The sequence below is a fragment of the Larimichthys crocea genome, chromosome I, assembly GCF_000972845.2.
Source record: "Larimichthys crocea isolate SSNF chromosome I, L_crocea_2.0, whole genome shotgun sequence".
NCBI lineage: Eukaryota > Metazoa > Chordata > Actinopteri > Sciaenidae > Larimichthys > Larimichthys crocea.
This window is the reverse complement of record NC_040011.1, coordinates 6,306,044-6,333,121: the sequence shown is the minus strand read 5'-3', so window position 1 is coordinate 6,333,121 and position 27,078 is coordinate 6,306,044. Positions and strand designations below refer to the sequence as shown.

The following is a 27,078-nucleotide window of genomic DNA, read 5'->3' as shown; positions in this document are numbered from 1 at the left end:
TAGGTTCCAGTACATTTCATGGACTAAATATAATACTGATATGAACATGGAGTAAAATCAGACTAAATCAAAGTACATTTCGACTGCTGAATCCTCATAGCAAATAACAAAAAGATCAGTAAAATGAGAAGCATTATATTTCCTATTAAAGCAATGCAGTGTGCCCCTTTTTGAATGATCATCTCTGTGTCATGTTGCTGTCCACGTACAGTCTAAGGCTGTCTGTTCTACTACAGTACATCAAGCTTTATTTATTTTTCACCACTGCCAAAGTGCCAATGACATTAGTAATGTCACAGAACTCATTCATGTTCTTCGCACAGATGTTGTCGGACCCATCTTATAAATAAGCCATCGGTCTGAAGAGGCAATGGAAGTGCAAATCCGTGTTTGGGTGAAAATTGTTTTGGAGGTCTATGCAGCAAAGAGATCTAGTTGGAGTATGTATGTTCATCACATTCACATCCAGAAAAGAACATTATTTTAAATCATGGATTACATTCATCAATCCAACCAGGATGTGTTTTCTAATTATTTATCACTGGCAGTCTACAGTATAACTTCTGGGAGACAAATCTGCAGTATAACTAAAAAAAAGGTAGCAGTTGCACTCATACAAGTAGACACAACAATGTAAAATTACATTGGTACTAAAGTGTGGTAACTGCATTTTCATTCATGGTGAGACAGGCCACTATGCAAGGAATCATAACTCATTTACTCCTTATTTGTATTTCATGTGTGAGATATTATTGAAATTTTATGGAAAAACCAGGACTATCACCTCTCTGCTATCCAACATTTAACTACAATCAGCCTAGTATTGCTTCATTTTTATTTTTTTTGTAAATTATAAAGACTTGAAAGTTCAAACAGAAAGTTGCCATCTGACCAAACATTGTCTCCATCCCAAAAAAGAAACAGTTTGGCAAATCCTACAGTACAAATAGAGTGGAAGGACCTCCACGATGGCAGCTATAATGCATGCTCACTGCAAGAAGAATGGATATACACTTCATTTTCTGTGCTGTGCCTGTTATGTTTTATAGGAAATAAAAGAAAGAATTGTAACACTGCTTTGTTGCTATGTTGTCAAGCAACTTGCACCTCCCTTAGTCACTCAGCAGTGGTGTTTAAAAAATTACATACAGATCAGTTTAGTGTTGTTGTTTTTTTGTTTGTTTGTTTGTTTACAAGATACGATTGTTTAAGCAAAGGAATAGGTTACTGAGAACAGTCCGACTTTTTTCTTTTTCAGGGAGGGCAAAAAGAAAAGGCTTAAAAACAAACAGAGATTTCGTCTAAAAATGTATTTGAACTTGCCATCTATATAATATTTAATTATTGTTGTATAGCTAATCCAGTCACACTAGAACAGATGAAATAATCATCATGGAAAACAGCAAATGAACCAGATAACAAGCCTGCTTACTACTCCGCTCAAACTGCACAGCCTATGTCCAATGTCCTCACTAACTCAATTTAGTGAGGTAATGAAGAAAAGAAATATATGTGCCACACTCTTAACAACTTTGTTTTTTGTTTTTTAACTAAGCCAACTACAAAAATAATATAGATATAGATTATTATCTTTATTTGGTGTAGTGACTGCTGAATGTACAGCAAATCAAACTTTCATGTTAGTTATTTTTAATTTTGGAATATACGCAGCTTTTCATAAGCCGTCTCATTCCACAAAGGCACCATACAGAAAAGGGGTAAAAGATGTGATAAGGTTAGTGCAGAGCAGGAAGATATTTTTCATTTTTTCATCAGTCAAAGCAGACCTGCAAACCATCATGTGGAGCTTTTACTTACCAACATCTGACTGATTGTGTCTGTTTGGGTCCATCTCCTTTTCTGACAAAAACCCTAAAAGTGCAGTTTTTGGTCCTAACTCATATCATCTCCAAGGAAAATGGTCTTACCATTATTCTGAATGACAAACACTTCATCCGTAGATCTTCAGTGCATTTTAGGAAAGTTTTTTTCTTGTGCACCTTGTTTCTCATTTCAGGTTCTGGAGGAGAAGTTGATCCCAGTCACCATCTTCTGGATCTTCTCTTCATTCTTCAGTATGTTGGACTTTATTGCACAAATCTTGTCCTGCTGATCCTTGATCAGCTGTTCCAGCTCAACTAGCTCTACCTTAAGAGGCTCCACTGCCCTGTCTGTCGCTCTGCAGCACATAAAACAAAACACAAAAGGGATGATTAAAGATTCGCTTCTTGTGTTCACAGTGACCAGCTAAAAAAAAAAAAGCTAGCACTATTGCATGAGAACTGGTGTCTGTACATAACTTCAAGCGTGTTGTGTCTGTGCCAACCCCACCTCTGCTCTTGCAGCAAGGCCTGTGCGTGCTCTTTATTCTCCCGCCGCCAGGTGTTCAGTTCAGCCTGCATGGCGTCCATGTCCTCCTGTATGTAGTCCATGATCTTACCCAAAGGCAGCGTGCTGCGGCACACTGTCTGGATGGATGAGCGGAGCCGCTCTATCTCCCGTGTCACCATGTCCCGCTCTTTCTTCCGGGCCGCTTCAGACACCACGTTCTGGAAGTGGAGGTGGTGAATATCATGGGTGAGGTTTGGGGGGGGGATACGTTTTTGGTGCCATCTACTTACAAAGAACATGAACATTGAATAAAATAATTCAAGAAGTGTACATGTTGGTATTTAAGGAATGATGAATTTAATAAGCAGGGTCTTTTAGATCAAAGTCTTAATGGTCATAGAAAGAAACATAGATATTTTATATGCATGATTTAAACTAAATACTGAATCAAACAGCTGTATGAACACACTCAAAAAAATCACTTGTGTGTCCCTAGACCAAAACATAATAAACCCTCTTTAGGAATTCTACCTTTGCCAGCAAAGTCTCATATGCCCAGAACCAAAGCAAGGCTGCATTTAGTGGTTTAGGATTTCAAGGCTAAAAATGTTAGGCAGGAATTCTACCAACCTAGCTGTATATATAAAGATCAAACGTGCGGCTGAATTGTGTTGGCCAAAGTAGGGGGACTGGTTGATGAAGGCCTCCAGTGTATGGTGTGTGTGGTTGGGGGGGGTTCCACTATATTCCAATTACACTCAATCCCTCAATGGCGAAAAGGAGGGGAAGGTATCAGGAAGGACCTCCCTTGGCAGGGAGCAAACCCAAGGATGTTTGCTCAGCTGGGCTTCGCAAGGCCTGTGTGTGTGTGTGTGTGTGTGTGTGTGGTGTGTGTGCGTGTATGTGTGTGTGCGTGTATGTGTGTGTGAGATGCGAAAACACTCAGTATTGCAACCCTAAAGCCACACACACACAAACACCAAAGCTGAGGTTCAGTCGAAGCATACAGTGGACACACGCAGCCCCCACACGCACTCTGGGTCTTAAAGTCTTGTTTATTTTAGTAACAGGCTGTGGCAGTGGGTTATTTTACTACAGTATTGAGTAACAACTACTACACTTATGCCTCCTTTCAAGTTCAACTCTTGGCCCAGTTTCTATTTGGTTCCACAGATGGGAGCACCTGCCTTCATGAGGCAGCAGAAATCATATTTGCGACAGTGTGTCAATTAAATGACAGCTTCCTCTTCAAAACACACAATCTGTCACAGATCCCGCTCGGGGGCGCATGTAGCATTTGCCCTATCAAGACATCTCTTAAAACAAAACAAACCATTCGGTAATTATGACTGGAAAAAGCAACTTTACTAGACAAGACCACACTGCAGAAATTGCGTTAAGTGTCATTGTTTGCCATGAATTCTTTTTAGGAAATACACATTTCTGACAAGCTCACTTTTGTTACCCGTTTGTGGTGGCTCAGGAGTGTGAGGGCTGAAATGCTTTGGCCCAGCAGTCCCCTAACAAGGTGGGTGGCTTTCCACTGGGTGCTGTGAACCCTGCAGCTAGACAAACACTCTACGGCTCATTCGGCCTGCCTGGCTGAGGTTTGGTCTGCACGGCTCAGACAGGACCCATGGCTTCATTCCATTTGCCGTCCCCTTGCTACCTCGGCCGCCCCTCCCCTTCTCTGTTGGAAAATAAAAAACTTGGCGTGAAAACATGACCCCTGGTTCGTGTGCACTCTGTCCGGGTGGATATAAATCACAGCTTTATGGAGGTCTCTGTCGGGGTCTACGAGACCTGTGTGCTCCTAGTTTTCCTTTTTCTCACCCAGATCACAGAACAATATTTAGACGTGGTGAGAACAGAGGAGTAGGAGGGGGGCAGGTTTTCCCATTATCTCAGACAGTGATGAAAGCCCCAGGCAATGGGGAAGACACAGCCTCTGGCTGGTGCTAGAATGGGCAGGTGGACTAATATGAGGCAAATCGTGATGCTTTCATCTTGTAAAAGTACATAAATAAGTACTTTCATTTTCTTTTCATCAGCATCTATATTGTTGAGTTAAAGTCTTTCATTTGAACTAGAAACTCTCTGCTTGGGTCTCCTTCAAAGAAGCGACAATGGAATGAAATTCTCATGTATGTACTGTAACACCATGAGATACATTACAATTTGAAATTCACTCAGCCATCACATGGCTAATCAGCCTAATTAGGAAATCTGTGCGAAAATGTTATTTATGGACTGCTTATAGGGATTTTCTGAGGCAAGAGGAAATTCTTCAAAGTATCCTCTGACAAGAAAAATGGTGAGCACGCATACAGCCTGTCAGCAGTAGATCAACCTCTAGGGTATCATTAGCTGGAAAAACAATCATTTAGACACTAGATGACTAATTGATGGCAAAAGATCAGCTTCCTAAGGAAAGAAGAAGCTTCATTCAATCATTACTCTTCATTAATTAGATTCACTTTGGTCCAAGCTGGAGGATGAGAGTGCTGAAACCTCTCATTAAAGCTTCCCACAATTGAGTTTAATCAAGTTAAATTGTGACACAGCAAGACTAGGATTTATCAGTGGGGATTATAGATCATTGAAGAACACCCAGAACAACATTTGAAGACACTGATGCACATCCTGATGTTTTAGAAAATGTGTTCCTGTAGAATGTTGAACAGGTGAGTCAGGGAGTGAGACATAGGATGAGAATGAGCTCTGGATGTTATTTATGGGCTTCCTCACTATTTTTCATGGAAGGCCATTCAAAAGTCTAGCTAGATCATAAAAATAGCTGGGAGTCAGTGAAGTGAAGAGAAAAGCCAGCAAGGTTACAGGATGTTGTTGCTAGGCCACTGGGGAGACAACTGAGATCACCACCCTGGGTTACAGGGTGAACTGAAAGGAAACTTTGAAAGGGACTACTGCCTACACTGCAGTAACTGAAAATGGAAAATGCTTTTTAAAAACAAGATACGATTTCTGATCACGTTTTGTCAAGGTTTGAGATAACAGATTGTGGGTGCTTGCTTCAGGCAGGTACTCCTCATGAACCTGACCAAATTCCTCAATCAAGTCAATATGATCTCTGCAAAAGTAATATGACTAATGGAATGCCACGGGGTCATTTCCTTATGTTTCCACAAAAAACGCTGGATGTTTATGAAGACACAGAGGTCTGCAGAGAGGAGTATTTATTTTCTTGACAATTCTGCAGAGAGTATTCTGGCCCTTCTCCTCCGTGACTCTCACTCAACAGCCATCCATTTGTATGCCACAGGGTTTATTTATACATTACAAACCTTCATCAAGGCTAATTTGATGGGGGTAAAGAAAAGGGGGGGAAAAAAAAAAAAAGAGTACACAAAAATTCTTATGAAAACGCAGCTGCTGCAAGGGGCAGATTCTGTCTAAATAAAAAGAGAAGTATCTTGGAATAATATACAATACTGCCAAAGGGGTCACAAGGAAGGTCATCCCCATAAATATACAGCAAATTCTTCAGTCTCACACACACTGCGGTGGGACATGGCAAAATACAATCATCTGACTGTTTAAGAATTCCCTTTATTTACATCAGTGCAGCAGAGGCGCAGCTGGGCACTGGAATGAACAACAGCGAAATGAATTCAGAAACGAGGAAGAACATAAATTAGAATGGGGATAACAGATTATAGGCTGAATTTTCATAAAATATACAAAATGATCTAAAGGACAACATTTCTGCACTAAACATGTTGTTTAATATTGAATCAGGGTGATTTGTGACTTATTCGGACACAGTGTTTGGATAAACTTTGGTGTTTAAGAAAATGAATTGCGGCAGCTGAAATTTCAAACCTGTCATACCACGTAGAACGAGGAAGCTCAATATTTACATTTTTGTCCCTGCATGTTTTACCATGATTACAAGAAAAAAACATGACTCCATTAAGCTGACTTCTCCACTCTTTCATGTCTGGAAGGAAGTCATTATAGTTCTTTATACAGCTGACGAGGCAAGGCCAATAATGATGGAGGGGTGGACTGAACCGTTCCTATGTGCAGACATACCTGCTCTAAGCTCCCCATGCACACCAGGATACCCTGAAATGAAGGTTTGAAAGCTGAGGAGGCTGCATTAGGAAAATTAGGAAAATTAGGAGCTCTACAAGGCTATGCTCATGTTACACAAAGAGCTCTGCTGTTATGGATGTTTGTTTGGCCTTATAATCGTGTTTAGATCAGCTCCTTTATGACAAATGTTTTGTAAAAACTCATGTAAGGTTGGTGTTGAACACGGGACTGAAATTCCTTTCAGGCTAATTCAGTTTACTGGTGGCTACACTGAGTCAACTTCAGGTGTGAGTTACGAAGGATGATGTCTGAGGCCGCAGTTAGGAGGGGATATATCAGGGGCCTTTCTGCATGAGTGGCAGTCCAAAAACAGTGCATCCATCAGAGTCAGGGTGGTCAGCTAGGAAGGGATGCCGGGAGAGTATGCTTCAGTGGCGAGGACCACCCAAAGCAGACAGCGTAAGCCACCTCACGCTATTGGAGTACAGACCAAACTGTAAGCTTCACACTGATTCACACTCCAAATAATGATGAAAGACGTCTCGCTCTCTGGCTGATAAATAAGCTGACAGAGGGAACTGCATGAGCAACAGCAGTAATGCGTCACATTGAAAAAGCTGGTTTATCATGTCTGTTAGGATATTAATAATATTATTATAGTGATTTTTAAATTGAGAACATTTAGACAAAAAAAATGTTTTTTAAAAATAAGTTCACAAATTAGGAAGACGTGCAAAAACCCAGAATTTTTTTTTAAAAAAGCTCTGTTCAGTTCCCAAGGTGGTAAATACTGTACACAGAACAAAGAAGTCTGTAATCCAAAAAATTTAAGCATAAGATATTGAGCAGCCCCAGAAAACAAGCTCATTTTGCTCCAGACATCTTGATGTGTGTATCAAGTATGTGTGGTCTGTTAGAGGCCATACTTGCTCGCCTGGTTATTAGGCATTCAGCTTCACTGAAGTTGGAACATTTCTGTGGTTACAAGGCAGTGCAATTACACCTCTCTGCCCCATTTGTTTATACCTTTCTTTTGATAATAACCAGTGTTTCACTGTGGTTAAAAACACTTGCCCTAGAGAGCAAACTTTCCAGAAAGAATGGCTGATAGGACTGATGGAGGTTTAACATGAGCTCTGAGTCACTGTTAAAGATGTGTTGGACACAAATAGGCTGATACTGCCCTCTAGTGGAGACTACAATTGCTACTACAACTGTACATACCTGTTCTTTAGATTTTGGGGAGGATGGGGATGATTCATAGTCTTTCTTGGTCTCAAGGATCTTTTTCACAAGGCCACCTAAAGTGAGAGAAACAATGACAGGAAAAGTGAAATATCCATTTCCTCCAACCACCAGGTTGATAAATTCAACAAGAAGAAAATCAGGAGAACATGTGGCATTATTGCAAAAGAGAAAAAACAAGACATATATGACCATGTACCATGTTTGTCTTCACTGTTGAGTTCTTGTGGAGGCTCCTGTGATAGGAAAAATAGAAGATAAATATCAGCGGCTAATGTTTGCCAATACTGTTTGAAAAACTGGCTGTTCAAGTCACTTACCACCTCCATCTCAGCAACATCTGAAGCTGGAGGGACTGCCTCCTCCACAACAAATTGCTCATCTTCATCCTCCTCGTCCTCAGACAGCTTCTTCCCATCCATGATGACAGGCGCTGAGGGCTTGGCACTAGACAGCCTGAAAGAACGGCAATGACTGTGTCTTGACACCTCCAATTTAATTGTTGACTTGCTCCACTGATAAATAGTTGCAAACTCTATCTTCTAGTCTGAACTGAGCAGTGATTCATCTGTCTTGCTGCCAGGAACAAGGCTTGCGTTCAGACCAACAATGTGTTCACAAAGAAGAGGAGGCGTTCACTTTTTCTAGTACACATTTAAGTAATGACAGTAGTGAATATGTGTGGCGAATCACCTCTCAGCTGGGGTTACGTCAGTGTAACTTTCCTGTCTCTTGACTCGTGGAGGCGCTGGGCGTGCACTGCTTGGTCTTGGTATTCGCCTGTTGCTGTGAAAGAAACACATAAATAAATATATTACTGTAATAAGCTGTGAAACAATTTGAGAACTGAATTATTAGAATTTTTGATTTTGTTTCACAAGCTTTGCTGTTTTCTTCTTGACTTCTTTTACAAGCCAAATTCTCTATCAACATGTCTCTGTATCTTGCTAGATGTCTATATTGAGACATCGATTCACATTTTAGGATTATTGTGAACAAACACTCAGCTACAAATATGTAGCCACACCAGTCAAGATAAAGAGACTTGGGGTTTAATTGAGGGTTAGTCTTTTTAAGTTGTACGGTGTAACCATTCTACCACAAAATAACAGATTCAACTTAATTGTGATTCTACTTTGACATGCAGTCAGGTGAATTGTGTCATTCCCACTCTGAGGACTCTACACCTACACAACTTTTAGGTAGGGCTCCGGGTACGATCACCCATGGGAAGTACACTTTGCAGCACTAAATCACACTCACGCTCAAATCACAAATAAGGAAGTGTGTTTATATTGGTCCGACAGGCCTTTTGGACAGCATTCCCACATGCCCCAGGCCGAGGGGTGTGAAGGGTGTGGCTACTATGTCTTGTGTTGTTGAACTTGCATATTTACAACAGCGGCACTTTAAAACTGATGATGCTAAATCGCAAAAATACCAATTTCGACATAATGTCACTTTATTAAGTCCAGTATGTGTAATCTACTGGAAGTGGTCCTGAATCAGGCCTGGGAACAAACCAAAGTTTCAAAAGCACAACTACCATACAATACAATAAATAAAGAAAGCAATATAATATGATACAATGCAATACAATAACATTCGTACAAGATTTGTACATGTTTGACACATAAAGGTAGTTTGTAACTGAAGAGTAATGTTTGACTAGTCTGGTGTACAGTGCCTCAGCAAAGTGTTTGCTAAAGAAGTGCAGGTTCAGTGCTGACTGTACAGACCTGGAGGCCACGTCGGATGGCACTGAGGAGCCTGCAGTATCTCCATTTTCCTGGGGGGCAGGCCTCTGGGCTAAGTGAGCCTCTCCCTCTGTGAAAAGACAACAATGACCTATAGTAAGCTCAGTATAATGGAGCAGGGATTACACCTGCACTTAGTGTGGGCAACACTGACAATTTAGTACACGCCTTTCAAGACATGCCAATGTCCTTTAATCCAGTTTTAAATTCTACCACTCTGACAAAGCTACAACCCTCATGTACTTTAAAATCTGAGCAGGAGATTTGGGATTGATGTGATTTTATTTCTACTGTGGCTCAGAGGCAGAGCGGGTCGTCCACTAATCAGATGATCTGCGGTTCGATCCCCGGCTCCTCCAGTCTGCATGTCGAAGTGTCCTTGGGCAAGATACTGAACCCCAAATTGCCCCTAAAGGCTGTGCCATCGGTGTGTGAATGTGTATCAATGGTTAGATCCTCAAACTGATGAGCAGTTGGCACCTTGAATGGTAACCAATGCGATTAGTGTATGAATGTGAGTGAATGGGGTGGAAGAGATATGTAGTGTAAAGCGCTTTGAGTGATCGAAAGACTAGAACGGCACTATACAAGTACAGTCCATTTACCATTTTAATGTCGTAAATTCAAAAAAGCACTCTGATATTTTGGGGAAGACACTTTGAGTCAGATTAGAAAATCACCAACTTCATGCCTTCACAGTACTGAGGTCATAGAGCACAAAGTCAAATGTCATAACAAAAACAAAGTTTATTTTCTTATATATGAGAGCAAATGAATTCAATGCACTCCTCCTCTATTCTTGAAACTTACCACAACAACAATCTTTAAAATGCAATTTAGAGTGAGTGCACAAAGTTGATCCCATTTCCACACAAAACATTCTTGTGTAAAGCTTAATTTTTTTTGCATGCAACTGCACAAGAGAGATGAGATAGAGTTACAATTACCTCCCTCACTGTCAGATTCATCTGTTGAGAACAGAAGACAAGGTACAGTTAGTTTGCTTTCTTTACAACTATGGAAATCATTATGTAACATGCCAAGTATGTGGTATAAAAAACATGAACCAAAGGCAGTGTATCTTTCTTAATTCTTAATTAAAATCTTAATGTCACTTCTATGAAGTTTTTATTGCTTCTATGATCTTGATGAGTCAGTCTGGATGTACTAAAAAGGCCCTTTATTAAAGAATGAGCTCTTTGAAACATATGTATTAAATATGACTCGTTGTTACAGGTGACTAAAACAGTCAGTTGGGAAGGGTGGTGGTGATTACCTTGACCTCCAATTTTGGGTCTCCGCCTCTGCCCTTTGGCAGATGATGGCCGGGGTATTCTAGCTGGACTATCAGACTGTGCAGGGAGGAAAGGCAAGCAGGAAAAAAGGTACATGTTTAGGACAATAAGCAATGAAAAGCAAGACATTACTCATTTTAGGAACACTGAGGTATGGTAATGTCCTATTCAGCACCAATAAACATGTCAAATTTTCACTATTAATGAGAGTGGTTGAATGTTCAATAAACAGTTTTCAAATACGAAACATAGTGGATCAGATATTGGGAAAAGTACACTATGATTTAAACTCGTCAAATACACCCTCAAGTGGCATACCATACTATAAATTAGGGGTGCTAACAGTTAGATTAGTTTATCTATTAATTTGTTTCATCTTCCCAGTTAAACTTACTAATTGTTTTGTAAATAAAACGTTCATCATTAAAATACCAATTTTCTGTTCAGTTAATCGTTTAAACTTTGAAATGGCTCTCATATCTGAACCAGAAAGTTAGTCAAAAGGCCGTTTTACAGCTGACTTATGGAGCTCAAACATATGTCCTCTGTCATAAATAAATGTCATGGCACACCAGCGAGATTCAGGCTAAGCATAGCAAAAGTTACACTGAGCCATCTCTGCTGAAGTACAGTAAATTCTTACCTGGTTCTCAACTGCTTCTGCCGGCTGCATAGGCAAAGAACACAGCATTACACCATACACTAAATGGTCACCTTTATGACTTATGCAGATAATAAGAGGAAACAAGACCTCACATATCTGTTAAACCCTACAGGCCAAATTAGCACTAAACCAAGCCAGCCAGCCACCCGAGGCCATTGCAACAGTCACTACATTCTAACACCCAAATGTCTGTAATACACATGTCTAAATTTCTACTCATTCTGCAAGGTTGAATACCTCTTCAGGTGATGGAAGATCCTTGCAAAAAATCAGAGGCACAACAATCAAAAATGATTTTTAAAAAAGTGTATAAAATGTCATGTGCAATTCAACATGTAAAATCGGTGACTGACTTCACCTACAGCAAACTCTGCCACGGCATGATTTCAGATGAGAAAATCAAGTGTTTATGATCATAGACACGATGCGAATATTCTGCCAAAAGATAGAACTTACCACTGGCACAGGTTTGGCTGTTTTGCTAGGCTCTTCAGAGCTGGGTTTCTGCTGTGGTTCCTCTGATACTCTGGCCTAAGAACATATTATATCATATTATGTTATTAAATGTAATTACTTACAAAATAATGTAAATAGATAATTTCATGTCTTACTAAAACTTAAGATGTGTGTGGTATAAAATGGCATACCTTGCTATTGCCACTCTCTCCACTTTTGTTCCTCTCTTCCCCCGCTTTGTGTCGCTCTCTCTCTTTGTCTCTGTCTCTTCGTTTGTCCTTGTCTCTTTCCCTGTCTTTGTGAGAATCCCTATCTCTTGTTTTTTCTCTGTCTTTGTCTCTCTCCTTGTCTTTTTCCCTTTCCCTATCCCTCTCTCTGTCCTTCTCCTTGTCTTTGGCTCGTCCTTTGTCTTTGTCCTTGTCTCGCTCACGGTCACGGCTCTTGTCTTTCTCAAGGTCTTTAGCACGGTGGTCTTGTTCAGTGCGGTGGTGCTTGTCAGAGCGCTCCCTGTCGCGGTGGTCCTCTTTCTCCCCATCTCTGCGTTGGCTCTCCTGCTCTTTGGGCTGGTCTGGGTCCTTCTGATCCCGGCTCCCGCTGCGCTCTGTAATCTTTTTCTTCTCCTGGAATAGTGCAAACAACTCATATGATGAGGATTAAACACCAGCAATGAATACATAATGGGAAAATAAGCATTTGATCAGCTCAAACAAAGCCATTAGCTTGCAAGGCTAAATGCTAACAAACTAATAGCAGTGACAAGTTTCATGATTAGAGTGGGCTAGACTTGCACCTCTCTATCCAGGTGACGTTCACGTCCCTCTCTATTTTCCTTGTCCTGTGACCTGGAGGTAGTGGCCTTGGTCTTCATGTCTACCTTTTCTCCTGCAAGCACTCTCTTCACTGCATCATCACTGGACAGCTGAAGATCAAGTTCAGGAGAAACATTCAATGTAAAACTGTTGTTTGAACATTCAATACAGAAAAAAATGTTTTAAACTCGAACTCCACATTTCAGTTTTCACCCCACCTCCAGGGTTTAATTAAAGTATTTCACAATTCTCCCTCAGGTAGCAAGACAATTTTCCCAAGACACACACACACACACACACACACACACACACACACACACACACACACACAGTGTTTTCAGTTCCTCCAGGCATACAGACCTTGTTGAGGCAGCACTTGGCCATGGCCTGCAGCAGCTCATTGGTTTTCTCAGGCTCATGGCCGGCAACAATGCGCGCTGGCTTTGCCGCCAGGGTTTCGCCACTCACCAGCATCACAACATCTATCGCTTTCTGGAGGAAGAGTATCTTAGAATCCTTATCCTACAGAGGAAAAAGACGCTGTGAGGAACAGGAAAACTAAAAGTTTTATTTTATTATTTTCCCAACACAGTTTAGAGAGATTAAACCATTGAGATAAGCAAAACATTGCAGAGGCCGACACAGCTGCTAACATGCTACAGTTCTACATATTGTGCATAGTCATGAATAGCTGTTGAGTAGCGAACATGGTCCATCTTAGTACAGTCTGTACCGACTTTCTCACTATAATTTATAGGTTAATTGATGGCTGTTAACTGCCCATACGTGTGTGAATGATTGTTTGTCTCTATGTTTTAGCCCTGTAATCAACTGCCGACCCATCCAGAGTGTACCATGCCTCTCACCCAGCTGAGATTGGCTCCAACTCTGATAAGGATAAGCAGTTGCGGAAATAAATGATGAATGAATGTGTAAATCTTTCTCAGGGGGACAATGAGTAACATGCTGGCTTGTGTAAGGCAACAGGAAAGAGGAAATGGAAAACCTGGATTTATAACAAGGAAACAAATATCCAGCACTCCTTTGATTTACTTCTTTCATCCTTGTGTGCATGTAAACAAAACAGACCCTATTCCAGACAAATGACCCGGCTAAGCAGTGCTTCTAGTCTATCAGCCTGCTGCAGCTGAGAGGCCTGCCAACTGCGTAACATAAGGACTTGTAACTGGCGCAACCACCTGGCCCTTCTGTGTAAGGCTGGCCTTTGCATTGTTGATCCCCTTATAACATTCTATTCAGTAAAATGCTCTTGCATAGATTCTCTCTAGACAATAATTAAAATGCCTATAGTTTAAAAAAGCACACTTAATTAAACAACTAACATTTTACAATCATCGTTTTATTATTATTACCACTGAGAATATGGGAGCTTTAAGTGGACTTGTGCTCACCATGAGCAATCTCAACTATGAAAAAGAAAAAATGCATCATTACTTTAAAGACAGTAAATGAATGAATGAATCAAATACAAGAGCAAACAAATCGCTTTTCAAACAAATTATCATCACAGGTGTTGATGTGTTGATCTGCTGTAATATCAAAGCATTTACAATTAATATGTTTAAGAAAGCTAAGTGTTCAATATATAAAACTATTTGTGGGCAGCTCTCTCTACTCAATATATACTTACACTTTTCACCTTCTAGAAAAAGCCTATGATAAAAGTGCACACATAAATAATGTTGAATTCCAAAATACAACAACAAACTGTTCATTCACAATAACCTGCTTGTTGTACGGCAGTTTGGAACACTGGCAATTACCAAAGCCTAGCATCTTCCTATCCAGTATTAATTTGGGGTCTGCTCTAAAACAGCAGACTTGAGTTCTGACACCTCTTAGTCATGTCTTCTCGCTCAGCGTGTCACACAAGCAGCGTGTAGGGTTACCCCCACACACACACACACACAGACTACCTCCCATGTAACGCACAGGTGATCTCATACAAAGGTAAGGCTGCTGTTTGGTACAGAGATAAATGAACATGAGGGAAACACTTCTAACTAAAGAATAGTGATACAGTTTTGTCTCAGGAGGGCAGAGGGTACTAAAAAAAATCTGGTGGACAGAGTGTGGTCAACTTACCTTAACGTTATCTGACTTCATTTCATTTTCTCCATACAGGCCTTTCATAAAACCTGTGGTCCTTATAACCTGAAAGTGGTGAGACATAAACACACTCAGCTGTCAGATCATTTACAATATTAGGTGTGTCATATAAATGTATGCAGTTATTCCCCAGCATCTGCTTTAAAGTGGCTGCCTATGGGGAAAATTCATTTGTCTGACAGCCCATCCCTGCAGACAACACGCTGCTAATCAGAGGAACGTAGTCACACACGCCGACACATTCCCCTCTATCAAATATACATGAATCTACAGTGAAATATTAGACTACTCAACGGGTGGAGAGTGGAAATTAGATCTCACTTCTGCTGAGAAAAGTGAAACAGATTTGACTGTGCTTGACACCCTGTGTCAAATGGTTTTGTTGTGTGCAACAAGTTAGTAAAAAATCATATATATATATATATATATAGGATTTGTTCTTGTTCTGACATCAAATATATATCTATTGACTACTGGGTACAACCGTTCCCAAATGGTGTACGCCCTTTATGTTGTACACCAACTACATGAAAACACTTGCTTGTGATTAGTAGGTAGTCCCAGTTTGTACTGAGAGTTTGACTCGTGTATTTGTGTCTGTATCTGTAACTTTTAGCAGCTTTATACGAGACAAACACAACGACGTTTGTACATATACACAGCCCAGATGTGATCTCCTGACGAGTCCGAAGAACTGAGACAAATTTAACCAACTTAGCACTCACGACACGACCGTCTGGTTCTGGTTATGTAATAGTGAACAACTTGGTTTGTTGTCTCCTGCGTTGCCTCGGGTCGTGCCTAGCAACAACACGACGCTACAGGCTTTGCTACCGAGCTAACTCGCTAACCCACTATATTAATAACGACATTGGATCGCTTAGCGAGTGTTGGCGACTGCTTCCTCTGGTTGATGATACACGTTTTGACTGCTTGAGCAACCGGACTGTTTGATAGCTTCAGAAAAACTGAAGTTACTGCGAAGTTCATGTTAGCTAACGTATTCGGTTAGCTTCGTCCATGCTAATGTTGGTGTATTAGCCAGCTAACATGTATGTGCTCTTATGTGACACGGGTCAGTTCACCCTTTCACAAATATGGGCAAAATATATTCACGTTAAACGTTAAACAAGCTTTGTAACGTCGCTGTAATGTTCGCGCACCAGCCTTACCTCGCTGAAGATGTCGTGTAGGTATCGAAACGGCGGCTTGCTTAGCAGTTTCTCCGTGAGAGGCGGTTTCTTTATGACTTTACCCAGCGTGTCCTGGGTCTTCTTTACCACTGTCCCGTTCATGGCAGCAGGAGAAAGTAAAGCTAAGTTAGTTGAGTCGCAGAAGACACAGCAGAAAGTCGCAGGGAGTGAACAATCTTTGTGGCTCTGTCGCCCGGTTGCTATGTCAATATTCTGCAATCCCACGGTGCATCATTAATGAACACTGCGCGTGCGCTGAGGGCTTAAGGTTGCTAAGCACTGCTTGTGACCATAGCAACAGCTAACATGTGTAGAAAAGCTGTAGAGGGAGAGACTCTATTGAAAGAGTGCATCTTGAATTGTCCAAAAACATACTCTGAGTCAACAGAAACTGCCCAAACCACGGCTGCAGAGCAGAACTAGGCCAATCCCCCCTGTTAATTAAAATTAAAAAGAGATCTATCAAATTTTGGAACCATTTGATAGAGTCTGATTTAAACTCATATCAGCACAGGGCATATATAAAACAGCAGGGCTGTCTGAACCCAGAAAGAATACCTGGAATGGGACAAATGAGGAAGTCAGATTGACAAATCACAAATAAAACGAATCGACAAAGATAATAAACAGAAATATTTCAGTGGAAAGCAGAAACTCAATCGATACACTATGTGTAAAAAAAACGTGGAAAATATAGACTCAGTGACCATAAACTTGCCATTGAAACTGGTCGCCATAAAAAAGAATGGGTAGAAAGAACAGAAAGAATTTGTATCCACCGTGACACAGGGGAAGTAGAGACAGAAACTCACTTTCTCACAAATTGCCCCAAATACAAAGAAATTAGAGAAGAATTATTTCCCAAATTTAAAGAAAAAATCCCCGACTTCCTCACCCTCCAACAAAACGAAATCATTTCAGTCCTTCTGGGAGAAGACGGCTCTGCTGTAGAACTAGCACCAGATTACATCACTGCATGTCACACATTAAGAAATGTTTCAGTGTAGGACTATTCATCTTTTTATATGTACTTTATTAATACCATCTATACTTTCATTATCACTTATTGTTTTATTGTTTATTATTTTACACACAAACACACACACACACACACACACAGAAACATACACACGCACACACAATTCTTTTCTTATTTTATTTCTCTTAAGTTTTATTCTATTTGTTATGCTTTAGCAACATTGTCTTTGACATTCATGCAAATAAAGCAAATTTAAATTTGAATTTGAATTTGAGAGAGAGAGAGAGAGAGAGAGAGAGAGAGAGAGAGATGTATTTAAAATTAAATACAGAAATGGGCCAAAAGTCTAAAATCAATCACAGGACTCAAATTGCGTTCCATAACTTGTGTTTATTATTTCATTATACAGCTGTGCTCCTGGGATAGAGAGTGGAGTTCTGCCACATCGGCTAAGACACATAGGGAAGGGAAAGCAAGGGTAAAAACTCAAGCAACACCTACTGCATTAAGAACAGCATCCTTCCAGACCGACATGTTTTGCCAGAAAGTGCTGCAAACTATAGCTGCTGTTAGCTAATGTTATCTTAGTTTGTTAGCACAGCGTGGGAGAATGCTGACAGGGAGCCAAGCCAGTGTTGTGCCAGAACCAGAGCTCGGCAAGTGGGCAATCTAATCGGCCTCAATGAACATAATGACAGAGGCTAAAAGACAGAGGAAGAGGACATGGAGGAAGCTAAGAAGAGAAAATGAGAAAGTTGTTTTTTGATGAGATACTTGTTCACTATCTGGCGACTGGTCCAATATATTTTTGAATAATTTGTGCAGCTATGTCTGTGTTTCTCTTGGACTTGAATTTCTCTCTCTTATCCGTCAAACTGACAAATGCAGCAAAGAGGATTTGGCTCAGACCACAATTTACTTCACAATCAGATAGCCCAAAGAAATCACAAGAAGGAGCTGGGATTATTTTTGTACCAGCATAGGCAGTGCCTGCTGTGTTTGAGGATGTCACCCTTCAGTGAAGGAGCAGGTAGTCAAAAGCCTTAGGGGGGACCTCAAGGTGCTGAGACAGTTCTAAGAATAGATTGTATATCAGGTGAGTGGATGAATCCACCTTTCACTCTACCTTGCTACACTACCTACACAAGAAAAACTGGTTAACTTTGATTGCATGAAGCAAGGGTCTTCAAAAAGTGCCACCTTCTATATGCCCTCTCTTTTATGTCTTGTGTTAAATAAATTCAAACTCAAACATAGAAAACTTAATAAGCTGGCCATGATTAAACAACAACTTTTTTTCACACGTGATGAGACAAAGAATCTGACATTTGCTGAGGAACTGAAACAAAAGAAAGTGAAGTCAAGAGGTGTGTAACAAGCCACTCAAATAATAATTGTGCTGTCTTTTGGAGTCATTCAGTTAATCTAATTGAATCACAGAGCAGTTTGCCCTATTTATCACTGTTTTGTTCACGTTATGTCCAATCAGAGATTCAGATTATGAATTGCTTACATTGCTGCATGCCTGTCTGTGTCCTATCTGCCTCTCTGCTGTCGTTGCACTGCGACATTATCAGTCATCAGTTCATCAGTTAATTTGTGACAGGCATCACCTATTGTCATTCTGAGGCTCGGTGTGAAAAGTTTTGTCAACACCCCTGACATGGAGAATCTCCAGTTGTGTGCTTACATGTGTAAAATAACAACTCCAGTCTGGACTTTGTATAGAGTACATTAGTGTAAACAGCTTCATTCAGATTCTCTACCTCCCCTCTGGCACCGTGAGTTATGGTCACGGAGATACCTTGAAACTTTCTAATGATTCTCAACAAGAACATGAATGTAGCCTGATTGTTCCTCAATACTGAGATCTTGTATTACAGCATAACTGTATGTGACAAATCTAAAGCCAAATAAAAGAGAAGCCTTAAAGCACTTGGGGCCACAAGTGAAATCTTGATAAGGGCTACTAAAAGCCTAGGGACGGCCGTGCGTCCATTCCATTCAGTCTTTTCTGCTTATACTGTACCAAGAAATGGAACAGTCCATGTCTTAACCACTAGGTGGCAGTATAACATAGCTGTATAAGATCCTTTGACTCTCTTCTGAAATCATATTTGTACTTTGTAATTATTATTCATGCTAGTTAGGATATTGTTTAGGTTTGATTTTGTGAATTATAAAAAAGTTTATCATATTTAGAGCATAATAACGGGTAATATACTGTATATCACACATACATCTGTCTTGCATTGTATAGACAGCCAGACAGAGACCAATTGTTTTGGTGTATATTCTGTGTGCGAGTGTCACAAGAATCTTGAAGTTTTATGTTGTTGGACATGTTGTCATTACTTGATCTTCCAAAGATGTGCATTTTGTCTCAGGTCAAGTAAAATTACAAACTCAAATATTGTGATATGATAGTAAGCTAGTGAAGGAGATTCATGCATTTTTGTCTGCCATAAGAAATGCTAAAATATCATTTCTAAACAGCTCCACAGATGCAGTTTTCTGGTGTCATAACTAGGATTAATGAGCTGTTATTTAATTGTTTTGGCATCACTGTGAGGACTTTTGTGCCTTCACCTTTTCAAAGTAAAGCTGGTTGGTAGAGACAATACTTACTTACTTAAAATATTATCATAACTAATGAGATGCATCCTGAAAAGGTCATTTCCTTTGAATTAAGAGAAAGGGAGAAAAGAGATTCCAGATGGGCCAGTCAGTGTTCCTCAATACTGCTGATCACTGAAAAATCATTGTTGTTGTATTTTTTACTGTATTTTACAGTCAGCACGGACATGCGTGATTGCTTTTTTCTAATGTTGTTTTAGATTTATGTCTTTCAGATGGACCCAAGAGATTTCCTGACTCCTCACTACTTTTGTCAAGAAATTGGTTTCATGGGCTTACACTCCAGGGTTCATAAAAAAATGTGTTTTCTACTTAGACTTTGCTACATTCTGGGCCTGACAATTCCCTGTCTGGCTTGTTGCAGTGCTGTTTCACTGCTCTCTGAAATAAAGTCTGCCTTCAAAATACTCATATATATTGCTTTAGGAATATGAAGTACATCTACCATTATTTGACAAAAAAAAATGTTATTTACACATATTTTTTACCATGCCTAAACTTTCTCTAGGTTAATTCAAGCCTGAAGGTCTCATTGTTATATTCTTTGCCAGAGATCCAATCTCCTGTTCAGTTCTGGCCTCAAAGAAATGACCCATGAAGACATTGACTCGTATGGGACATCAGTGTCAAAATTTACCAGGGCGGGACTTTAGAGAAACATGATCAAGGACAGTGTGACAGAAAGATATACTGTGTTACAAAGTCTGACTTTATATGCAGGTATACATTTAAAAGAGATTCACATACATTACATTAATCTGCAAAAAAATTCTTGTGTATGTTGTTATGGATTTTGTCTTATGTAATTATAATTAAAATAAAAACCCATAAAGTTAATAAAGGTAACAAAATCAACCTAGTAGCAGCTATAATGCTTTCTAATTAAAGATGCCATATTTAAGATTGTTTTATGTATTAATTTAATGTTTTAAAGGTACAATGTGTAAGAAACTTTACAAGGTAAATAATTGATGAATTTATACGTGGAAAATCAGCATTACCTGCTCAGTCCTCTATACTGACACTACGGTGAACTCTCTCCCAGAAAACAGCCTCCGCCTCCCGCATTGAGAGCCGGGTAGATCAGAATTTTTTTACAATGTCTTTAGGTTGGGCAGAATCTAACGTTCATTCTGTTAATCCACTTTATTTGCCTCTGCAGCCTAATAGTTAATAGTGAATGGAAGTGAGATGATGGCAAAATGTTATGTAATACAGAGTATTATTTGAGTAGACCAGTGCACTTCTCACTACTTGTGTGTTACAGACTCTGGTGGTCAGAGGATGATGCGCTGAAGAAAACTTGCTGCTCAGAGTATGTGTTGCCATGGTTACCAACTAGAGCCAACTATACTTTAGAACTGTCATCAGGCAATTTGCCCAGAACGTCTTTATTGGTGTCCTATAACACTTTTTAACAGACACCCTGCAGCCAGTCATGGTATAACTAAGTTTAAACTACTGCCTGTGTAATAATTCTTTTCAGGATGTGTGAACAGTGGCTGAGTTTTTCCTATTTTACATATATATTTCTGAAATGTGTGATGTAAAGAACCTGCACCTTTGCTGCTGGACAACAACCCAGCTTCCTTGCTTTCTCCTGAGGTGGCCAGCTCTTCAGAGGCACAGCCAACGGTCCAACGCAGAAGTCTTGGCCACATGTAGGTCCAGCTATCCACTTAGGAACTATTACTGAGGTATGGCACAACCAGCAGATGATATAGTGGAATGATTTTACCAGGGGCGTTATAAGGACTGATATTACTGGGGAATTCCAACAGGTTATTTGTGGGTTCTCTGTCAGATATTTTGTTTTATATTTCAGCTACCAGACACACAATTTGAAGTACAAAATCCTTCCTTTTTTTATATACTTTAAAGCCTAAATACTGTTAACCCCACTCAAGATAAGTTATTGACCCGTTAAAAGTATTTATTTATTCATGTTCAACTAATAAGAATATCCGTGCATCTGTATGCAGTGATCAAGTCATCTCTCTGTGCATAATAATATATAGTGTATTTAAAGAGGACTAGAGTATTATGCTTTTCCTACTTTTCAGACTTATAGTTTCAAATATAAGACAGTAGCATGTCACGATGGGTGTTCAAGTAGTCCTTATGAGCAGTTTCATTTACCTCTGAACCACTCAGAATGCCAGGTTTATATGATTTTGTCTAACTCTGCACATGTTGATATCAACACGTCACATAATTTCTTTATGTTGACATCCACTCCAGTGCACAGTGATGTCCCTGCCCACCCTCCATCTGCCTGGAATCGTGTAAAACCGCTCTGGCTTCTCTGTGCTGAGCTAAGAACTTACAAAGGCATTGTTTTTGTCTACAATAACCATTAACCACTCCTGCTTCTTCTCCTGGGCCAGAGGGTTAGTGAAAGCTAAATATAGAAGTATTTTCAACAGTGAATTGAAAACCCTGAAAGTTAAATATTAAATAATACTCTACCTTTAAAATGAGCACCTAGAATCCTTTTCTCTGCTATGGCCTATACACAAAATAAATATTGCAAACAAGGCAAGAATAATATATTTGAACAGAACCTTCTCTGGATTGGGCTAGGTGTGCTGCAAGTTACCATGGTGACTTTAACTTTGGTTTTAGGCTCAAGAGAACACACTAACCCATAAATCTCATAAAGTAGTTCATCACTCCAAGCTGCAAAAAATATAGATGTGTAGACAGGATAAAACAAGTTGCTGAGGCATTTGGTTCAACTGCACTTAACTAACTTAAGAACAAATTGCATAACACACTCAGAAATTTTAAAACTTCTTGTTTATTCTTTTTCCATGTTTGATTGGAATAAACATCTGTGAGATTTAGGGTCTGTTTTTTTTTGGTCTGGGGCATGTTGTTAGGATTTACAACGCTGTAGAATGTTTGAAAAAACGAGGGCATCAAAAATGTCCTCAGTTTGTTCTGCTGGGAGTACATGTGGTGGACCTACAATGTTAAAGAACGCTCAGAAAAATGAGGATGTCAGAAATGTGCTGATTTTTTCACGTGTCCTGATATTGTAGGAGTGTTATCATAAAAATATACTAATTTGTCATGGAAACAAACAAACACACACGCACACTTCAAGTTCTTCAGTTTGACTTTGGTGGCAGGGCTGTCTGTGACAAGGACACTGGGCTATTAGTCCTCGTTTGCACACTGCTTGGACAATTTAGCTATTCAAATAGAGCCCGCTTACTGGGAAACAGCTCCTTAATGAAGAGGTGACTGGGTAATAAGCCATAAATTTATATTTTTATTCTTCCCACACGCTCATAAATACACACCAAATGTATGCGTATAGAACCATTACGAATACCTACGCATATGCACTCTTAAACACAAACTTAAATGCATAGTTTTACACACAAACACACACTCCTCGCCCCCACACACAGGGGCAGACTGATATTATAATGTGTTCTGGAGGAAAGTGGGAGCAATTTTTGCCACGTAAATCAAAAAGGTCAAAATGCAAATGTCAGCTTTTCCATCTTCCTTCCTTTTTAATTATTCTGTCAGGTTCAAAGAGTCTTCATCAGGAAAGAGCGGTTCTGACAAAGGAAGGCCTGAGCTCACAGATAAGCTCAATCTGCATCTCCTCTTTGACACTTTCTTCTCCATACTTAGCCTATCTACACTCCTCTCACACACAGAGCGACACTTAGCATTACCTCAAAGTAAATTACAATGTATCAGTAGATGGACACGTTGCCAAAGAGATGGTTTAGCAATTACCAGCTGACTGTGGAAGTCGAGTCATTTAATTTACACTGTGGGGTGGCTCCTTGTTAGCCGATTTTGAAAACTCAGTTCATACAAGATTAAAGTCCAGTATTATTGCTTCAGCTCATGTAGAATGGATCCAGTACCAGCCCGAAGATATGTCCTTAATTATTCTGCACCACAAAAAGAAGCTAACTGAGCTAACTTGACTTTGTGGCATGTGAATTTTTTTTCATTTTCATTAATTGATGAAGGCTGCAGCATGGCCAGAATATGTAGTTATTGGTCATATTTTTAAAAATTATGATTTTTGAAAATTTCATTTAATTCAATTCAATTTAACTTTATATCATTTTTAAACAAATAAGCCTTAATACTACCTCAGATTTCCTTAAGTAGTATTAAGTTAGGTAAGTAATATAAAAGATTAGTTCAAAATGATACACGAACGATACATCCATGACCGACACACCATTACAATCGAATCATTTATTTTTGTAATCAAACTGCCTGTAATTGCTACTTCAACACTGTAATCTTTTTTTTTTCCCCCCTTGTGATTATAAAATGTTTTGAAATCACAATTTATTAAAGTGTAACTGCCTGTGTCTACTAAATAAAAAAATATATTTCCAACTGCCCCAAAAAATGCTGTTTTATGTTGATATGGTTGGAGGGACCTCAGGCCTGAAGCTGCAGCATTCTGTCCCACTGCAGCTCATTATGTCCCTCTCTTTATAGCGAGCAGGCGGCTTCCATCTGTGTTCAAAATTTCATTATTTGGCCTTCATTTTCCATGCAGCTGACTATTCTTAAAGTATTTTTTTTATTATCAAACTTAGAAAGTAGAGTTTATACTGAAAACAGGCTGGGCTACAACTTTCTACAGAGTTCTCCATCGGTGGACCTATCATAGCAAGTCTGCTGTACATGGGGACCAGCATATTTTTTGCTGTTTAACACTGATATTTGCCATCTTTACACTTATTCTAAGCAGGTCACTGTCAGCTTGTGTCATGAAACATGTTACATCTCAAAGGAAGCTGATTTTATTTTTCTGTTTCTAAACACCTAGAGACTCTCCTCACTTGTCTCTACGTCTTGGACTCAGTGACAATGGGTTTGATGCTAGAAGTGTATAAAACACTCACACACAGACACAAGGTCACAGAGGTACTCTAGTGAATAACAGGAGGCTGGAGCCGGCCGAGGTGGAGACTGGTCTTGCCATGTGATTCGCCACATACATCAACTCTGTTGAGCAGAAAATTGAAATGGAAATGTGGGCCTTGAAAGAGTGTGGCTCCCATTTACCTCTGGACCAGAGCTAATGATTTGTCATTTCTCTCAGGGGCACAAGCTGCTGCCCTCGCTCTCACACTCATATTGCACCAGAGGGCTGGGCAGCATCACCATACTCCACTGTACTCCATATGTATTCCATATTTGTACTATATATGGTTTCTGTCTAACTAAAAGCCCAACATGGAGATTTTGGTGAGTGTAGCTTGTATCTGGTGTTGAATTATATTCAGTTTCAACTGAGTTTTATTTATATAGCATCAAATCATAACATAACTTATGTCATGACACATTCCATATTGAGCAGATCTAGACTGTACTCTTTATAATATAGTTTACAGAGACCCAACAGTTTCCACCATGAGCAAAAACTTGGCAACGGTGGAAGGGAGAAGCCTTAAGCAGAACCCAAGGTATCTGCTGTGACCAGACGAGTTCAGAGAGTGAGAGACAGATGCACAGCAGCAACAATAACAATGAAAATAACAACAATAATTCTAATAAAAATATTAGTAATAGTAATAATCCACCCATCCACCCCTTTTCCATAACCAATTATCCTCATCTAGGTCGCTGGGGGATGAATCCCAGCTGGCATTGGGTGAGAGGTGGTAGACACCCTGGACAAGTCACCAGTTCAAAATAAAAAAATCAAAATAAAGCAGGAACATGAGATCCACGAGAACCTGCGAGATGAGAAAGCACACAAAATAGAGAGGGGGAGAACTAGAGAAGAGCTCTGTGCATCATGGGAAGTCCCCCGTCAGTCAAGGTCTGTAGTAACTTAATTAAGGGATGGTTCAGGACTGACCTGAGCCATCCTTAACTATAAACTCCATCAATGAGGGATGTCTTAAGCCTACTCCTAAATGTAGAAAGGGTGTCTGCCTCCAGAAGCAGAACTTTTCGTGAGCTTTCATCATGTCAATAGAGTTATGAGTGAGGGATTAGTGTTTTGATCTGTGATTTATTATTAATCTGATGGCAGTATCGACTGAACAGATAAACACTCACAAACATGCTCGCACCGCTCTTAATATTCTCTATTGACTGGATGCCCTCCATGATCTCTATCTTTTCCTGTTCAACATTCCAGACTTTTTTTTAAGATCTTCATTTATTCAGTGAAGTTTGCTTTAAGTTGGTGTTGATTCAGCTATACGTACTGTGAGAGTAGGCAGGGTAAAATTACAGGGCATCACATTATTAAAATGTGAAGTCACATTTTGATGTCTCTCAGATGAACAAACTTAGAGAGCTTAGTATTATAGAAATGTTGATCACATCTTATTTTTAACCTTACATTAAGTGTGAAACAACTAGAACTAAAAGCAAACACACACACACACACACACACACACACACACACACACACACACACACACACACACACACACACACACACACACTCCCTGTGTGAGTTGAAGATTAAAACCAGCAGTAAAATGCATGAGATGCCACTGTCTGACTAATCCGACCTCACCTTGAGTCTGATTGACACCAAACAGGTTTGGCAATTTGTGTCTGTGAAAATGTTTCTCTCAGCAAGTGAGACAAGCCTCTCCACTGAACATTGTAATTTAACTACTAGAAATATATTTATCATATACATTTCAAACTGTTTCAGGACGATCATTGTGACTCAAAGATAATGGTAATATGCAAGGTTGCCTTTAAATAATGATGCAGATAGTTTTTGGATCAAATTGCCAAACAATGTCTTGACTAACAGACTATTCCAGGTGAAAACTCAGATACATTATAGTCGTATTTTTATTTTTATATATTGCCAACTTTATTACTTTTATGTACAACGTATACTAGCTGTGTTGTTGATTATTGCATCATTTGTATAAGGACATCCACTGGTACAAAGACAAGTACTGCACTTACCGGTAAGTATAATTTAGAGGTATGTTGTATGCCATAGCTTTAGAATAAGAGTTTTCATGTAAAACACTGTTAAAGCTTAACCAACACAATCCCTTACAAAAAAGTAGTCTACTCTGGTTTCATTTAGGCCCAGTTAAAACAGTTAAAATTCTCCAGCATTAGACAACAGAAAAGATTAAATAATAGTTATGTACTTTTATTTAACTAGGGTTTAAACCTCACAGCACTTTCTGTGTGGAGTTGGAGTGCATGTTCTCCCCGTGTTTGCATGGTTTCTCTCAGGGTACTCCGGCTTCCTCCCACAGTCCAAAGACACACACTTGACAGGTTAACTGGTGACTCTAAATTGTCCATAAGTGTGAATGTGAGTGTGAATGGTTGTTTGTCTCTATGTGCCCTGTGACAAGCTGGCGACTTGTCCGGGATGTACCCCACCTTTCGCCCAAAGTCAGCTGGGATAGTCTCCAGCCCCACCGTGACCCTGATGAGGATAAGCGGTTACAGAAAATGGATGGATGGATTTAAGTTCAGCAAAGCATTCCGATCAGAGAGAATTTTTATTATTCTGTGTGATGACTGTC

At 39.7% G+C, this 27,078-nt stretch overlaps 1 protein-coding gene across 4 annotated transcripts; it reads right to left on the bottom strand.

Annotated features, from left to right (window-relative positions):
* Nucleotides 1–368: 368 nt before the first annotated feature.
* Nucleotides 369–16,191, bottom strand: traf3ip1 (TNF receptor-associated factor 3 interacting protein 1). Of its 4 annotated transcripts, XM_027283484.1 has the most exons (16): nt 15,919–16,191; nt 14,723–14,791; nt 12,977–13,138; nt 12,598–12,726; nt 11,999–12,427; nt 11,808–11,882; nt 11,331–11,354; nt 10,669–10,744; nt 10,340–10,360; nt 9,375–9,462; nt 8,329–8,421; nt 7,956–8,091; nt 7,835–7,871; nt 7,615–7,691; nt 2,332–2,549; nt 369–2,179 (listed from the first exon to the last, which is right to left on the bottom strand). In XM_027283484.1, the coding sequence occupies exons 1-16, from the start codon at nt 16,039–16,041 to the stop codon at nt 2,014–2,016; spliced, it is 1,923 nt and encodes a 640-aa protein (XP_027139285.1). In that variant the 5' UTR covers nt 16,042–16,191; the 3' UTR covers nt 369–2,013. The 4 variants fall into 4 exon arrangements, with proteins under 4 accessions (XP_027139285.1, XP_027139294.1, XP_027139297.1 ...); XM_027283493.1 differs by lacking the exon at nt 11,331–11,354; XM_027283496.1 differs by lacking the exons at nt 369–2,179; nt 2,332–2,549 and adding an exon at nt 2,575–4,021.
* Between the last annotated feature and the right edge of the window lie 10,887 nt (nt 16,192–27,078).

Excerpts from the sequence above, each read along its gene's own strand:
- traf3ip1 (XM_027283484.1), bottom strand. The coding sequence starts at position 16,041 with ATGAACGGGACAGTGGTAAAGAAGACCCAGGACACGCTGGGTAAAGTC. Across the intron at positions 7,692-7,834 it reads CAACAGTGAAGACAAACATG|GTGGCCTTGTGAAAAAGATC; the intron begins GTACATGGTCAT and ends CTCTCACTTTAG. Across the intron at positions 2,180-2,331 it reads GCCTTGCTGCAAGAGCAGAG|AGCGACAGACAGGGCAGTGG; the intron begins GTGGGGTTGGCA and ends TATGTGCTGCAG.